The sequence below is a fragment of the Muntiacus reevesi genome, chromosome 5, assembly GCF_963930625.1.
Source record: "Muntiacus reevesi chromosome 5, mMunRee1.1, whole genome shotgun sequence".
NCBI classification, from domain to species: Eukaryota; Metazoa; Chordata; class Mammalia; order Artiodactyla; family Cervidae; genus Muntiacus; species Muntiacus reevesi.
In genome coordinates this window covers 75,987,573-76,003,944 of record NC_089253.1, presented here as the reverse complement: position 1 = coordinate 76,003,944, position 16,372 = coordinate 75,987,573, and the positions used below count along the sequence as shown (strand labels likewise).

General features: G+C 40.2%; 1 protein-coding gene and 1 non-coding gene across 2 annotated transcripts in view; one reads left to right on the top strand and one right to left on the bottom strand.

The window, feature by feature from the left end:
- The first annotated feature begins 2,425 nt into the window (after nt 1-2,425).
- ACBD3 (acyl-CoA binding domain containing 3) overlaps nt 2,426-16,372 on the top strand; it is a 35,460-nt gene continuing 21,513 nt past the window's right edge. Inside the window, exon 1 of the mRNA XM_065935552.1 lies at nt 2,426-2,873. Coding sequence (XP_065791624.1) covers nt 2,588-2,873 — 286 coding nt within the window. The 5' untranslated portion in view covers nt 2,426-2,587. The remainder of the gene's footprint in view (nt 2,874-16,372) is intronic.
- On the bottom strand, nt 12,844-12,950 carry LOC136170037 (U6 spliceosomal RNA). The gene has a single exon (XR_010663497.1). It is a non-coding gene; the product is annotated as a U6 spliceosomal RNA (small nuclear RNA).

Here is a 16,372-nt window from a genome sequence, read left to right as displayed (position 1 = left end):
TGGGTGTAGGAATGGCTTTCTGGAATTCACCTACTGCCCATTATGCCAACTCAGCCAGCACCATGTCACAGAGGTACAGGGCTAGAGGCAGAAGAGTTGTGATGCCGGGCACAGGAAATACATGGGTGACAGAGGAGAAACAAGGTTTGAAAGAAAAGGAGAAACTAGCCCATTAAAAAATCCTTCCCACTCTCAAAAGTAAAAAACTCTTAAGTGGAGGGATCAGTTTTCTCAATGCCTAACCTAAAATGAAGGTTCTCATTCATCAGGAATCTAAGTAATGTCATATATTCAATTGTAAGTGCACTGTATTTTTGTTTTTGTGTGAATCATACAAAATGGAATATATTGGAATTCTTATATCTGTGGAAAACAAACTTGCAGTTGTTTTGCCGAAAGGTATGCGTGGGGAGTCCAGCTGCTCGGCACTCAAAAGCCAATCAACAGGCCAGGTTGGTAGAAAAGAAAGTTTGCTTTATTTCAGATGCTGGCGACTCAGGGGGAGGGTGACAGACATCTGTCCAAAGACTGACTCCCCCCCTAACAAGCAGGGGGTGAGAGCATTATAGACAGAGTGGGCGGGGGCTGGGGGGGCTACATGCAGAAACAGCACAGTCATCTTCAAATTGGTCATCAGTGGTCTGACTAGCATCATCTTGGTTGTTTTAGGTACAGTTAATCTTCAGTTCTGGGGTGCACTTGTTCCCATTTCTTTGGGGACATTTCTCAGAATTGTGGCAGCTCAAGCCCTAGGTGCAGTCTGGTCATCATGTAGTTAACTTCTCCTGGTGTTTTAGTATCTATAAGACAGCTCACAGGATATGGCTCAGAATATTATCTATAGCCCTTGAGAAAGAACTAAAGGTCCTTGAGTGTGCTTGATGACTACATTATTATTATTTAGTCTCCTTATACTGTTTTCCTTTGTTTCAGCATTTCTCACTTCTCAGATTAAACTTATTCTTTGACTAAAGTTTTCCACAGAAAAAAGGCAGGCATATGGCCCTGCTCCACTGCAGTTGTACTATAGTAAGTCTGTATGTGAAGTCACATGTTTTATTCATCTTGATTAAGGAGACCCTGTCTTAACATAGATAAATCTTGCCCTGAAGAGTACTAGAGATCCAAGAAAAACTAAGCAATAAATTGCCATTGAAACAGCCAAACAGTCCTGAAATATTATAGCTCATATATGAGAGACGCTTCATACATGTTCTCCCAAATTTCACAATAATCCTAAAAAAGTAGTAAGTTGTGAATCTAAAATTTATAAACAATAATAAAAAACAAATTGTGATCACCATGTTAAAAAGACAATACTGATTTTTCTATTTTCTTTATAGAAAGCATTAAAAAATAACTGTCATAGGAAAGTGATCAAAAGTATACAAAAACAGTGGGAAAAATGATTGTAAACGGTGCCCCAAAAATCTTCATTTCAGTTCAGCTCAGTCGCTCAGTCGTGTCCGACTCTTTGTGACCCCCATAAATCGCAGTACGCCAGGCCTCCCTGTCCATAACTAACTCCCGGAGTTTACTCAAACGCATGTCCATGGAGTAGCTGATGCCATCCAGCCATCTCATCCTCTGTCGCCCCCTTCTCCTCCTGCCCCCAATCCCTCCCAGCATCAGGGTCTTTTCCAATGAGTCAACTCTTCGCATGAGGTGGCCAAAGTATTGGAGTTTCAGCTTCAGCATCAGTCCTTCCAATGAACACCCAGGAAAGTCTAGAGACATAGGTAAGTAAATATACGTAGTTGTCAAGAGCATTTTTAATCTTAAAAAAAAAAAACTACGTTTCTGAATTTTTTGACACCCTGTAGAAGTGCATCAGGCAGTTACTAAAAAATTTTATGGTTTATCTGTGTGACGTTTGTGAGTTTTGCTAACCTTTCAAATGTCACTTGTGAATTCTTTCTCATTCTATATATTCACTTCCCTAACTCTCTGCTTCTAACTTTTTGCTTTTTAACTAAATAGGGACCCCACAAATTGTATGAGCTTCAGTTCCCGCAAAACCAGGATGTGCTCTACGCGTCTCAGAAACCTCGAGATTTCTTTGCAGCCTGTTTCTTGCTCAGAAAAAATAAAAAAGGCATTTGCTCGGCATCTCCTTAAGAGTTACCAACAGTTTCTCCAACCAAACCACACAACTCTACAAATGGGGAGGGTCTGACCCGAAGGGTAGGGCGCCCGCCAGGAGTCACCCTCTTCGCACAGACTGCACGCGGGTCCCATCCGACCCCGCCCCTGCTGGACACCGCGAGTTGCGGCAAAGAACCGCAGGGCCGGGGCCTCTGGGCGTCGCACCAGCCCTCCGGGAAGAACGAGGGCCGGAAGGGAACCGGGTGAGGCTGGGGGGCGTTCGAAGGCCGCCGGGATGGTGGGCGGGGCGGGTGGTGGAGGAGCGCAGCCCACCGACGACCCCCGGGTTGGGGGCGGGGCACCAGGCCGCAGCCCCTCTCCGGGAACTCTATCGCCTACTCAGCGGCGGAAGTTCCGGTGTTGGTGAGCGGAGGTCAGAGGTCAGCAGGAAGTCGATACGTGGCCGCCGCCTGTCCCCGCCGAGGAGGCGCAGCAGGCGGAGATGGCGGCGGTGCTAAACGCAGAGCGACTCGAGGTCTCCGTCGACGGCCTCACGCTAAGCCCGGACCCAGAGGAGCGACCCGGCGCGGAGGGCGCCCCGCTGCTGCCGCCGCCGCTGCCGCCGCCCTCGCCTCCAGGGTCCGGCAGGGGCCCGGGCGCCGCAGGGGAGCACCCGGAGCCTGGGGAGGCGGTGGCTGGGGGCGCGGCGGAGGAGGCGCGGCGGCTGGAGCAGCGCTGGGGCTTCGGCCTGGAGGAGCTATACGGCCTGGCGCTGCGCTTCTTCAAAGGTGAGCTGGACAGGCCCCACCCCCGCCGCCTCTGCCGGGCCTTGGAGAGACTGGACCCGAGTAGCCCTGACCTACCCGTGCGGGACCCCGGCGACTGGAGCTGGGCTCTGTCCTTGGGGGTACTCGAAGTTTGTCACTATCCGCTTGGTCACTAGGTCACACCCCTAGGGGCCTGGAACCTTGGTTTAGCTTTCCGGGTCCTGCCTCCCGGAGGTTACCAGGCATCTTACCTGGATTTAGCTTCTCGGTTTTCCAGGATCCTGGAGGGAAGAATGAGTTCTCTTTCCCAGAGGTTCCCTGTGTGGGATTTTTTTTTTTTAACCGTCGCATTCCTTTTCTTTTTTCTTGTGTATTTGGCACGTCAGAACCACCGGTTTTTGCCCTTCTATAGTGGAAGAAATTTCTTTATGGGTTCCATTCTTAAGCTCTCCATTCATTCTGGGGATCCATAAACTCGAAAGGGCTTAATCACCTGGCAGTATTGATGTGGCAGAGAGAAAGAAGTTAAGTATTCAGCTAATCCCTTCTAACTTGTCAAACTCTTAAATTAGAGAAGGGATAGCTGCTGTGGCCTAGCGACTTCTAGATGGTTAAAATTTTTCCAGTGTCCAAGAGTGGATTCTCAGATTAAGGCCTAAAAGTAGCCTCTGTATTTCTCACCAAATTTGTTGTAGTAAATCTTGTCTTAGAGCAAAATTGTGGTCTTGGATTTGTTTTGTTTTTTTTTGGGGGGGGGGGTGATTCACTTAGTCAAATGGTGAGTCACATGACCTTGTCAGTGGGAAAGACTGATGAGATATTTAGATCTCGTGGGGCAGACGAAAAGGGAGAAATTTCGGCAAATGAAACTTTAAAAGTGGTTGCTAGGTTCTGTATACATTCCAGAATAGCATATTTATGACCTTTTCCCAGAGGGAGTACCTTTTGGAGTACATATTTTACTAGCTGAGGTTGAGTCCTTGAAACTAGTGATACATTCAAAAGTTACTTGTTTTCTCTGAAAATAATTGTGCAAACTGATGATAGTCTTTCTTGTATAAATTTTACAGAAAATTTAGTTGTTCTCCATTCATTGCATTTAAAAAATTTTTTTTATTGGAGTAAAAAATGGTTTTAAAAATGTTGTATTCGGTTCTGTTGCACAGCAAAGTGAATCAGCTGTTCGTGTGCATATATCCCCTGGTTTTGGGGTTTTCTTCCCCTTTAGGTCACCACAGAGCATTGAGTAGAGTTCTCTGCTCTACAGCAGGTCTCGTTAGTTATTTTATATACTGTAATGTGTATGTGTCAGTCCATTCTCCTAATTCATCCCACCCCCTAGCTCCCCTTCTGGTATCTATACTCCTTTTTCTATTAAAAAGTTTACCCTTTAAATATTCATGGTCGTTGGGCCATGAGTTCAGCCCTCTGCTAGTTTGGGGAATTGGTAATGGCTACTGAGTTTTGGAACACTTGACCCTTAGATCACTGGCTTGAATTTAGAGTTTCCTGCGGTGAGGATGTACTACCGCTTACGTAAAAACCTGGTGGTTTCTGTACAATTTATGTAACTATATTTTACTTTAAATTTTTATTCTTGGTACTGATTTTTCCAGTGTATGATAAGATTAAAGTGTATCTTAGCAGAACAATGTGTAAGAATAGAGAAGAATGAACTTCTAATCCTAACTTTTGCCATATGACTGACAGAGAAATAAATGGATAATTTTATCTTCTGAGTCTGTATTATTTGAAGGTAGTAGTAGTAATTTTTCTTCTTTGAAAAATTAAAACACTGTTAATGTGCAATAAATCTAGCATTATTTGGAAGTCAAGAAGCTCTGGACTCTTTTTTTTTTTAAGTCGTTCAGTCACGTCAGACTCTTTGCGAAACCATGAACTATACAGTCCGTGGAATTCTTCAGGCCAGAATACTGGAGTGGGTAGCTTTTGCCTTCTCCAGGGGACTCTTTTTTTATTTTTATTTTTTAATAACCTGCGTGATCCCAATTCCCCAACCAAGGATTGAACCCAGGCCACAGCAGTGAAAGTACTAAGTCCTAACCACTGGACCGCCAGGGAAATCCCTCTCAATTCTATTAACCTACTCCTAGCCAATTAACTTTTTTCTTTCAGACTCAATTTGTTTATAGATAAAGATACATATGGCTGGATTAAATGAAATTTGACATCTCACATTTACAATTTAGGACTCTAAACCTCCCATTATTTTAACACGTTTGTCAGATGGAAAGACTCCTAAGGGAACCAGTAATTTAGGAACCTAGTTATAGTCACCTTAAAGGGAAAAAGCTGCATTAATAGATAACGGTTCAGGAAGTTCCAAAGTTAAGCTCTCAAAGTGGAATCCAGGTACTTAAAAGAGAAATAACAGTCTGGCGATTAAAAGCTACATTTTTGCATGGATCATTACATAGTTAGCAGTGAAGAAGCTATTAGTATATGAGGTTCCTGATATAGGTTGGGGGGGAGGGAGGAAGGATCTTAAAGCAGTCAAGGGTTATGCAAAGTGGGGTGAGTCAGGTGTTGCTGCCTTTAAATTAATGGGTGAAAAACCCTTTTTCCTGCATAATACTTGACATTTTTATCAGTCTTGGGGCCTTAATAAATCACTATTTTATGGTTTTGTATCTCACATGGATTAGAAATTAACATTACAGTTTATCTGCTGTGGAATAAATATGAATCTTGAAAGCATGGGCATCTTTTTCAATTGAAAATAACTTGGATTAAGAATCAGGAACCCTGTTTCTTATTCTGTTTCTATCACAGTGATCATAGGCCAGTGACTGAACCCATTGTGTCAACTGCCTATCCTCTTAGTTTTTGATGGTAAAAGTGAAATAATAGGTGAAAATATCGGCAAATGTAAGTTAGCATTTTATCATCTAAGCTGAGTTGTTGAATCCTTACTATGGATAAAGTTTTATCCATAATCTGTTCTATCCATCACTGTAAATGAATAGTATATTCCCTTTTGCTATTACAAAATTTATAGTCCAAGGAATTAAAGCCTCAGTGGCAACTACAACACAGTGTGGAGGATCCAGAGGGCAGATGCCCTTCCAGGGAAGGGAAAGTTCTGTGTGTCTAGGAAATGGCAAGTAGGGATTAGGTAATTTGATGGAGAGAACTGGGAAGCTAAATTGGTGTCATATCCATGTAAGAACTTGAATGGCATTGTAAATAGCCTGTTTGTCAGACCGTGAGGAACCATTGAAGGTTTTTAAAAGGAGGAGCAAAGTTGCCCTACTCTAGGTTAGCAAGATTAAGCTGATTTTCTTCTCTCTTTGGGTTAAGGACTAAATCTGTTGCCTTTACTGAAGCCTTTATACTTCTTGGATATAGTTAACCTGGGAAGTTGTGTTTTGGTTTTTAGAATTCTTAGAAGTGAGGTTTTCCTTCTCTAATAACTTTATTACCTCACTCCATTAGCTGGTAGGTGGTTGCATTCATTTAAAATTCTAGACTAATAATTACCACCAGTTATTGAGCAGATGTTTGCTAAATATCAGGTACTATTTTGAGAGCTCTTACTATTGATGCTCAAATTGTACCATCTTTAGCAAGTGGTAGGTCTCTTCAGATTGGCTCCTAAATTCCTTTGACATGACTAGTAGTCTTCCATAGCTTCTTTGCTCTCTGGTGTAATGAAATAGTTCAGATTCATCATATGCATTTCCTGCCTCCATTGGAATCAGCCATTTCTCCAAAGAGACTTGGTTCCTTTAGTGGAAAGTGGCATTTGAAGAGCCGTAATCAGGATGTTAGCAGTGGGCACTCATTGCTACTAGATTGGTCATTATTTCAGTAGACAGGTCTAGGGAGGTGGGTGCGTGGAGTGATAAGTTTTTGAGAGTATGATATGTAAAAGGAAGCTGTAGTCGAATTTGGAGGGAACTAAAGTTTTAGACTCAGCTTTTCTATGGAATTGTTAATACATTTCCACTAACATTGCTATCTATTACATGGTGTTATATTGCTGATAACAGAGAAGCAATTATATGGACATACTGAATGGTTCCATTTTCTTTTGTCCTTAAACATACGTACTTGCAAGAACTTTTGTAAATGGCTCCATTAATGTTTTACTGTAAAGCTGTAATTTATTCTTCGGTGACACATATAATTAATGTCTGCCTCCTGGACTTAAGTGGACTAGCCTCAGATAATTTCAGGTTTAATTGTTACTACTGAATATCTGTTAAATTTTGAGTATATTTTCCTCTTCCTTATTGTCTTTAGGTATAAGTGTATAGCATAGGAGGATGTATAGACGAGACAAAGAAAGAAAATTATAACTACCAGGAATATAATGCCTTTTAAACATCTTCTTATTTGCTATTTCATATTAGATTTGAACTGAACTAAAATTTTCCTTTGAATATGGGGTATTCAAGGATATATGCATATACATGTTTATACTTATGGATGTTTTATTGTGATTTTAATATTTACCTGAGGCCTCCCTTTTGTTTACTACCCTTGCAGAAAAGTATACAAATCATAAGTAATGCTTGATGAATTTTTGCAAATGAGTACACTTTGGGAACCAACCCTCAGAAGGAGATAATGTTTACTTTTATCAGTTTGCTAAAATGAGAGCTTCTCTGCTTCACTATTTAGGAAGTTGAGCTCTGGAGTGAATACTACTGGGATTCAGTTCAGTTCAGTTCAGTCGCTCAGTCGTGTCCAACTCTTTGTGACCCCATGAATTGCAGCACAACAGGCCCCCCTGTCTATCACCAACTCCCAGAGTTTACTCAAACTCACGCCCATCGAGTCGGTGATGCCATCCAGCCATCTCATCCTCTGTCACCCCCTTCTCCTCCTGCCCCCAATCCCTTCCAGCATCAGGGTCTTTTCCAGTGAGTCAACTCTTTGCATGAGGTGGCCAAAGTACTAGAGTTTCAGCTTCAGCATCAGTCCTTCCAGTGAACACCCAGAACTGATCTCCTTTAGGATGGACTGGTTGGATCTCCTTGCAGTGCAAGGGACTCTCAAGAGTCTTCTCCAACACCACAGTTCAAAAGCATCAATTCTTCGGCGCTCAGCTTTCTTCACAGTTCAACTCTCACATCCATACATGACCACTGGAAAAACCATAGCCTTGACCAGACGGACCTTTGTTGGGATACTACGTCCTAGTTCTGTCACTCAGTTGTTTAAATTCTGCCTTCCTTTACTCAAATTATTTATAAACTCTTAGCAGAGTACCTAGCAGTTGGTATCCTGTGACTGCTTATGTTGTTGAAGAGGAGAGGTTACCAAGAATTTATTATGGAGTGTGTTGAATTTAGAGGAGGAAATCAACTTTTATTAAGCACTTCATGCAGGCTAGGCAGTTTACAGGGTTGCATATTCATTAACTCAGAAATACTGCATTTATTATACTTTTTTATAAGTAGTACAAGAATATATCTGATATATAAAAAATATATCACTTTTTTTCTTAATTGAACATGGGAGAGATGTGGTTTTAATTTTAATATTTCTGAAAGATGGCTTTTATTCGATGTGTATTCTCTGCCAGGCAACAGTGATAGGGCCACAAAAGAAAACAGGTTTGAGCTTCGGTTGCTTTGGTGGAAATACAGTATCTGGAGTGAGAGAGGAGAGAGATGGTCCTGCTCTCATCCACACAGTTCAGACAATCGCTGGTTGCTGCTTTCAGCTTGAGGTATCATTCATAGAGTTAAAGACAAAATGGAGCTAATTCAGAAGAGAGCAACTTCTGTATTGTGGAATTTGAATCCCCCCCATCATCACAATAGCTGCTGCTTAGTGAATGTCTGCTCTGTGCAGGCACTGTGTCAAGACTTTGGAACACGTTATTTCCACCCCTCACAAGAAAGAGAAGTTATTTTCTTCATTTTTTGATGGCAGAACTGAGGCTCAGAAAGGTTGTCTGTATTTTGTACTTAGTAAGTAACAGAACTGAGATTTAAACATAAGTCTTTAAAAGTTACGTATGAGTGAATAAGCTGAAAATATTTTGCCTAAAGAATAGAGAACTCGGGGCAAGTATGATATGTGGTATTTTGTGGTGTTTGTTTGTTTGTTTTTGAGGTCTGATCTGTTAGATGTGTTTTATTTAATGCCAAGGACTAGAAATAGACCCTATGGGTAAAATTGAGAAGAATCTCATTAGAATAAAGAGCTAAAAATTAGAGCTATCCATCCAAACATGGAATAGACTGTTTGAGACAATGAATTCCCGTCACCAGGAAGTGTTCAAGCATATGTTAACAATTGCTAGGTGGCTATGCTTTTGATTGCTTTATCATAATCTTTTATGTATCTACCTCATTTTTTTCTTTGCTATTACTGTGAGGCATATATAAAATATTTTATAGTTACACTGTCTGTAACTTCCATAGCATACAGAAACTCTATACTTTCATTTCTCCCTTCCTCACATAAGTTATATAATATGTCCAATAACAAATTATTGTAGGCCAAGTGGTTATGTAGAGAGGATTTGAACTTTGATTGTGCAATTCAGTCATCTATCTTTAATATCCTTTTCAACCCATAGATTTTATTAGCTTTCATTTCATAAGATAAAGGCTAGAAAGAACATTGAAATAATTTGTTATGTTTCTCTCTGTTTCCCTCCAGAGAGAAGAGAAAAATATTTCTCAGTAAACTTACTCTAACAATTGATGTGTGAGACTAATAATCTTTTGTATAATTAATTTTGGGTGGAAGGGTAATCATTCAGTGCTTTGGGCTTGGTGGCTGTGATTATAACACTATTATCAAAATTATTTATGCTGTCTTATTAGAACTGTAAAGTTAAATAGTTAAAATTTAATAGGAGTGTAATCTAGAAGCCTTTTCATACTGTCATGGGGTTCTTTTGATGAGGGTGAAAAAGCTGGCTTGAAACCTAACATTCAAAAAACTGAGATCATGGCATCTGATCCCATCACTGCATAACAAATAGAAGGGGGAAAGGTGAAAGCACATTTTTATTTCATTTTCTTGGGCTCCGAAATCACTGTGGACAATGACTGCCGCCATGAAATTAGAAGACGTTTGCTCCTTGTAAGAAAAACTATGAGAAACCTAGACAGCGTATTAAAAAGCAGAGACATCACTTTGCTGACAAAGATCCATATAGTTAAAGCTATGATTTCTCCAGTAGTCATGTGTGGGTGTGAGGGTAGGACTGTAAAAAAAGGCTGAGTCCAAGAATTGATACTTTCAAATTGTGCTGTAGAAGACTCTTGAGAGTGCCTTGGACTGCTGTCAAAACCTGTCAATCCTATAGGAAATCAACCCTGAATACTCATTGGAAGAACTGAAGCTCCAATACTTTGGCCACCTTATGTGAAGAGCCTACTCATTGGAAATGAACCTGATGCTGGAAAAGATTTGGGGCAGGAGGAAAAGAGGGTGGCAGAGGATGAGATGGTTAGATAGCGTCACTGATGCAATTAAAATGAATGTGAGCAAATTCCAGCAGATAGTGGAGGACAGAGGAGCCTGGCATGCTGCAGTCCGTGGGGGTCACAAAGAGTCAGAAATGCCTTAGTAGCTGAACAACAACAAATCTAGAAGCCATTTCTGTCTTTATTAACTTGGGAAAATGTGTTACCACAAATGTAGTGGCTTGAAACAACACATACTATTTTGTAGTCCTGGAGGTTAGTAGTTCAGAGTGGGTCTCACTGGCTTAGGATCAAAGTGTCAGCTGGGCTGTGTTCCTTCTGGAGACTCTAGGGGAGAATCTGTTGCCTTGCTTTTTCCACCTTCAGAAGACCAGCTGCATACTTTCACATATGACCTCCTCCTTCCATCTTCAGCGCTAGCAGTGTAACGTCTTCATGCTTCCTCTGTCTGTTCTTTCTCTTCTTCCATTTACAAGGACTCTTGTGATTGCTTTATGCTCATATGGGTAGTCTAGGGTAAGGTCAGCTACAACCTTAATTCCCCCTTTTCATGTAAGCTAATATATTCACAGGAATATACTATAGATTGTGGGGATTTGGATGTGGATTCTTTTGAGGGGAGTAGTATGCCTACCACACGTTGTAATTGCTTGTGAACTGATTACTGAAATGGAGCAAATGTGTTTATTCATTTTACCTTTTTATCAAAGTGGAAACCAAGGCAATTATGCCAAGTTGTCATATAAAATTTATAATGAAAAATAGCCATCCCCTGTTTCTTTTCCCATCTCCAAGACCCTCTCCCCCAAGGCTGCCACTTTCCATTATTTTAACTGTTTCTCCTGGTATTTTATTTGTCTTCACTTTCCTGCCTTTTTTTTTTTTTTAAAGCAACTTATATATATGTGCCTCTCTCTTCCTCCTTCCCAGACACCCAATTTTATGATACCACGTTTGTGATTAAATCAGAGTTGTTTCTATTTGTGTTATTTACAGCTGAGACAGATCACGCACTTTGATTATATTTTGGTTCTTATGCAAACTCTTTGTCTTTTGTGTGGTTAGAAGTAATTACCATTTGTTTTCTTTGTTCTTAGGTAAACTCTTTTTTTAAAAAACATCTCTCCTAGATGTTCTTAAATTTTTGATCCAGTCTTAGCTTTCTCCTTTGTTGAGTCTCTGCTTCTTGTCATCCTGAAAATTTCTTTCACCTCTCTGTGATGTTGAAATTTCTTCTGGAATGCCTTTTCTTTTAGACTTTTTTTTTTTCCTATTGGAAAATTTCTTTTACACGCCCCCCACCCCCCCCACCATGTTCAGAGCTTTCTCAAATGTTGGGTGATCCTTGGGCATTCATTCTTGTTAAAGAGTTAGGCATTGGAGAGCCAACTGTAACCTTGAGTACAGCTTTTATTGTAGGTGATGCGGCGAAAGTTTCATTGAGATCTCTAAATATCAGTACTTTTCAAACCAGTACGTGCCGGTCTTTTATCTTAGGCCAGTTTTTTTTTTTTTTTTTTCATGAAAATATTCCTTTCTCCTGCCTGGAGTGTATGAATCTAGCTGCCAATATTTTGGCAGTAGACAAGAGAAGGAAGCATGGGTGGAAGTCGTTTACCATTTACTAGGGTAATGTTCATTTCTTTTCTCTTTTTAGTCCTTCAGCTTACCCTTAGGCTGATGTCCCCTCACCTGAGTATATGTGATTTGTGTTCTCGAATATACCCGTCTGCTATATATATACTGCCTCTGCTAAAGTGAGGGCAAGGAGGCCGTCTGCCTGCTTGGGGTTGCCAAACAAAATGGGAGGTAGGGGTACCTGCTCTTTAGATAATTTTTAAGCCAGAATCCTTATTTTTATCTAGACTCCAGCTTTTAATGAACCTGGTGTCTTCAATTCCTGAGCCCTTTCAGTGTTCTCTAAATTAGCTTCCTTATTCTTTTAGTGGGGTATCATTGAGGATCAGATGTAATTGTGTATATTCAGTTCACCAGGTTTAACGGAAGTTTGTACTCAGTTGCTGAGTTGTGTCCGACTCTTTGCGACCCCATGTACTGTCGCCCACCAGGCTTAGACTTTGTCTATGGGATTTCCTAGGCAAGAATACTGGCATGGAAATTTAACTGTATGTTTTCTATCCTTTATTTTGAGTTTTTTAAATTCAGTATTTAAAATATTGAAGTTAGTTTGGCTTTTGCATTTCTTCCTTTAGTCCAGGGTCAGCAAACATTTTCAGTAAAGGTCAGATATAAATATTTTAGACCTTAAGGACCGTATGTGGTCTGTCTTCGTATTCTTTGTTTTTTGTTTGTCTGTTTCTGCTTGTTTTTAAAAGATTTCTTTTAAAAGATTTTTTAAAAAAAATTCTTAGCTCACGGGTCTTAAAAAACAGTTGCGGGGCGGAGGAGAACGATGGCTGAGTATGACTAACTACTAGTTAAAGTGGATATTACCCAAACCGATGGGAAAAAGTTAAAGATATATGAATTTAAATAACTGTGGGCAGAGTTGGTCTAGTTAGCCGGTCCCTGCTTTAGTCTGTCTCCTTTAGGTAAAATAGATTTTTTTTTTTTTAAATATGGAAAGCTTCACGAATTTGCATGTCATCCTTGTGCAGGGGCCATGCTAATCTTCTCTGTATCGTTCCAATTTTAGTATATGTGCTGCCGAAGTGAGCACGGTAAAATAGATTTTTTACCTGACTTTTGGTCTTCAATTTTATTGAAAATAAACTTTTTCTAATATAAGTATTGCTGGACAGATGCTAACAGGTGATCCCTTTTAGTCCATTTGATTGAAAATGGCCAGCTTTGTGCTCAGCTTCTCCAGGTAGTAGTAGTCATTTTCTGCTTTTCATTGATGTGTTTTCACACGCTTGCATCTGAACAATAGCTCTGCAGCTTCTTTCCAGCATAATTTATATTTGTCTTTTTGGTAGAAGGCAGTTTTCCAAATTGATAGGATTAATTAACTCTACAAATGCAGGGACCAAAGGTGACGGCTCTCTTCCTTAATGGCAGGACTGAAAGAGCTTTCCTTTAGGACTGTGGCCCTCGCTAAAGATTTTTGAGTTTCAGCAAGACTTTTTCTGTCTATGCAGTTATGGTAGTAACTTCTTTTCTGCTATGTTTTAATGCCTTTGGAACCAAAAATAATTTAGGAGAGAGAATTCCCTGGCGATCCAATGGTTAGGATGTGGTGTTTTCACTAGTCAGGGAACTAAGATCTCACAAGCCTCAGGGTACAGACAAATTTAAAATAAAAGTAATAATAAATAAAATATAGTTAAAAAGTAATTCAAGAGAAAATTATTTTCATCTAATGCAGAAAACCTAAATAAACCCTCCTAATGTGTGAACTAGAGCCATCTGAAAAGTGAGAGGTAACTTTTTTGTAACACTATAATAGTCTGCCTAATGTTACTGACCTGGGTGGGGGGGGTTCACTTTCTGTTCTCTTTGAGATTTAGAATGTCAACATGATGTGGGTTGTCCTATACTAAAGGTGGTTGGGATTCTTGGTTTATCCTCCTGGGTTTTGTATAGTTCTCAGGATAAAATAAATGATCTGTTAGTCTCATCTTAAAGGCTGAAAGATTAAGTTGCCTTCACATTTTAAAAATGTTTGCTATAAAAGGAAAAAAGCGTATGTGCATTTGATATAAAAGTACATATGCATATTGGAAATCAGAAAATAAAAGTGAGAGAAGAAAAAAATCTGTAATCCAATCTTTTAGTATGAACTTTTGGTATCCCCGCCACCCCCCCCCCCCCCCCCCCCCCCCCGCCCGCCCTGCCCCGACGTGGCTGGGCTTTTCCCTGGTGGCTTAGCATTAAAAAAGAAAGTATCTGCCTGCAATGCAGGAGCCACAGGAAACACAGGTTCCGAGCCCTGGGTCAAGAAGATCCCTGGAGAAGGGCATGGCAACCCACTCAGTATTCTTGCCTGGAGCATTCCCATGGGCAGAGGAGCCTGGCAGGATAGAGTCCGTAGGGTGTCTAAGAGTTGGACAGACTGAAGCAACTTTATAAATTTTGGAGACTAATCCCTTAGCGGTCAATATAGTTGCTTATAGGAGTCTCTTAGGATCCTTGGTATTTCTGTGGAGTCACTTGTAACTTCTCCTTTTTCATTTCTGATTTTATTGGTTTGCGTTCTCTCCCTTTTTTTCTTGATGAGTTTTTCAAGGTTTATCAATTTTGGTTGTCATTTCAGAGAATCAAATAAGAGGGGAAAAAAAAGAAAAATTAGCAAATGTATAAAGATTCTGTGGAAATACCAGTAAAATTCATGAGAATGGATGTACTGTTTTATTCTCACAGAGATTGACCTTTACAGTCAGTTTCTTCTTTAGAGAGATTTATTGGGCATGGTTTTGGTGTGGTGAATGCCTATTAACAAAGTTTGTGCTTAGCACTGGCGTTCATGGTGGTGAGCAAATTTGAGTGCTTGACCAGAACTTACACACTTAAAAACATATTCCTCTTTTAAAAAATCCTTTATGGATTGGCAGTATATTCTTAATCCTGTCTGGCATATAAAGGGCAGATGTTAAAATGGCATCTAAATATCCTGAAACCCCCCCTCCCTCTGTTGATGAGTCACCTTTTAGGGTCAAGGTTAGACTAACACCTTGCTGAATAATGGGTAGTTTCCTTGTTGACTCACCCCCTCCTGTGGCCCGCTAATTCCAGTTTGCATTGCCGAATATTTGAAGTAAAGGAGCAGATTTATCTCTTGGTAAGAAATGGACCCTCCCTCCATTAAAGTAACTTTATAGTAGCCATCTTTTTAAAAAATACGTGCTTTTAATTTTGATTTTGTTTTTGGCTGTGCTGGGCCTTGGTTGCTGTGCGGGCTTTTCTCTGTTGACAGAGCGAGCTCCTCTCTAGCTGCTGTGCCCAAGCTCCTCGCCGCAGCGGCTTCTGCTGTTGCAGAGCAGGGGCCTCGGGCACACGGGCTTCAGTAGTTGCGGCTCCTGGGCTCTAGAGCATGGGCTCTTAATAGTTGAGGCACATTCACTTAGTTGCTTTGCAGCGTTTGGGATCTTCCCAGATCAGGGATTGGACCCATGTCTCCTGCATTGGAGGGCAGATTCTTTACCACTGAGCCACCAGGGAAGCCCTAAAATACTTTTTTCATACCCACTAGTCCTATCTGTTAGCTTCAAATCATCTCCCTGAAGCAAATAAGAATTTGTGTGTGTGTGTATTTGAAAATTGCTGTATTACGTGACTGATCAGTAAAGTGGTCTTCCAGTGAATAAAGTTTCCATTTGATGTTATCTTTATTGATTTTTATCTTTATTGAGGGAGTCAAAGCAACCACTTTAACAGAATTTAGGCTTTTTTTTTAAGGAGAAACAAAATTCCAGGGATCCTGATGGAACAAAGCAAAGAGTCTACCCTTGAGGGTATGCTGTCTACCCTCACTGTTTCTCAGGCTCACTGTATCTTCTTTTTTTTTTTTTCTCTCAGATCACCAGCAGCATATTTTTCTTTTGTAAGGCTCAAGATAACATGAACAGCTAAGTTGGCACCTTTTTGGTTTATCTTTCAACTCATAAGCTAAGATCAAGGTTGGGGTTGTTTTTCAAATCATCACTTTCGGGGGGTGTGGGAAGAAAGTTGTCTGGGCTATGTTTCTCTGAGAGGTAATTAGCATAAGAAAACTTTTGGTGACTAAAATGTACAAAATTAAGGTAGATGCTAAAAGAAACTTACGAGCATCTTGAAAATTGAAAAAGGCTTTTTGGTTAAAAGTTGCCACTATTTCACATTTTTTAACACTATTAGAATACAGAGTTCTGGCAGGCTAATTTTGTTTTTAAAAAGAAATATCTATATGTGTAATCACCCATTTTTGCATGGTTGTAAGCATAAAATTATTTTTTAGTATCTTTTTATTCTGCTTGTTTTCATTAATACATCATAAGTATTCTCTGAAATGAGATATAGTCCTTATATTGTCATTTTAAATAGCTGTATAGTCTGTTCAGCGGATTACTGTAATTTAAGTATTGTGTTATTGTTGAATAATTAGATTTTAAATAATGCAGCAGTGAACAGGTGTAACACCGTTTTTCTTGCTAAGATAATTTT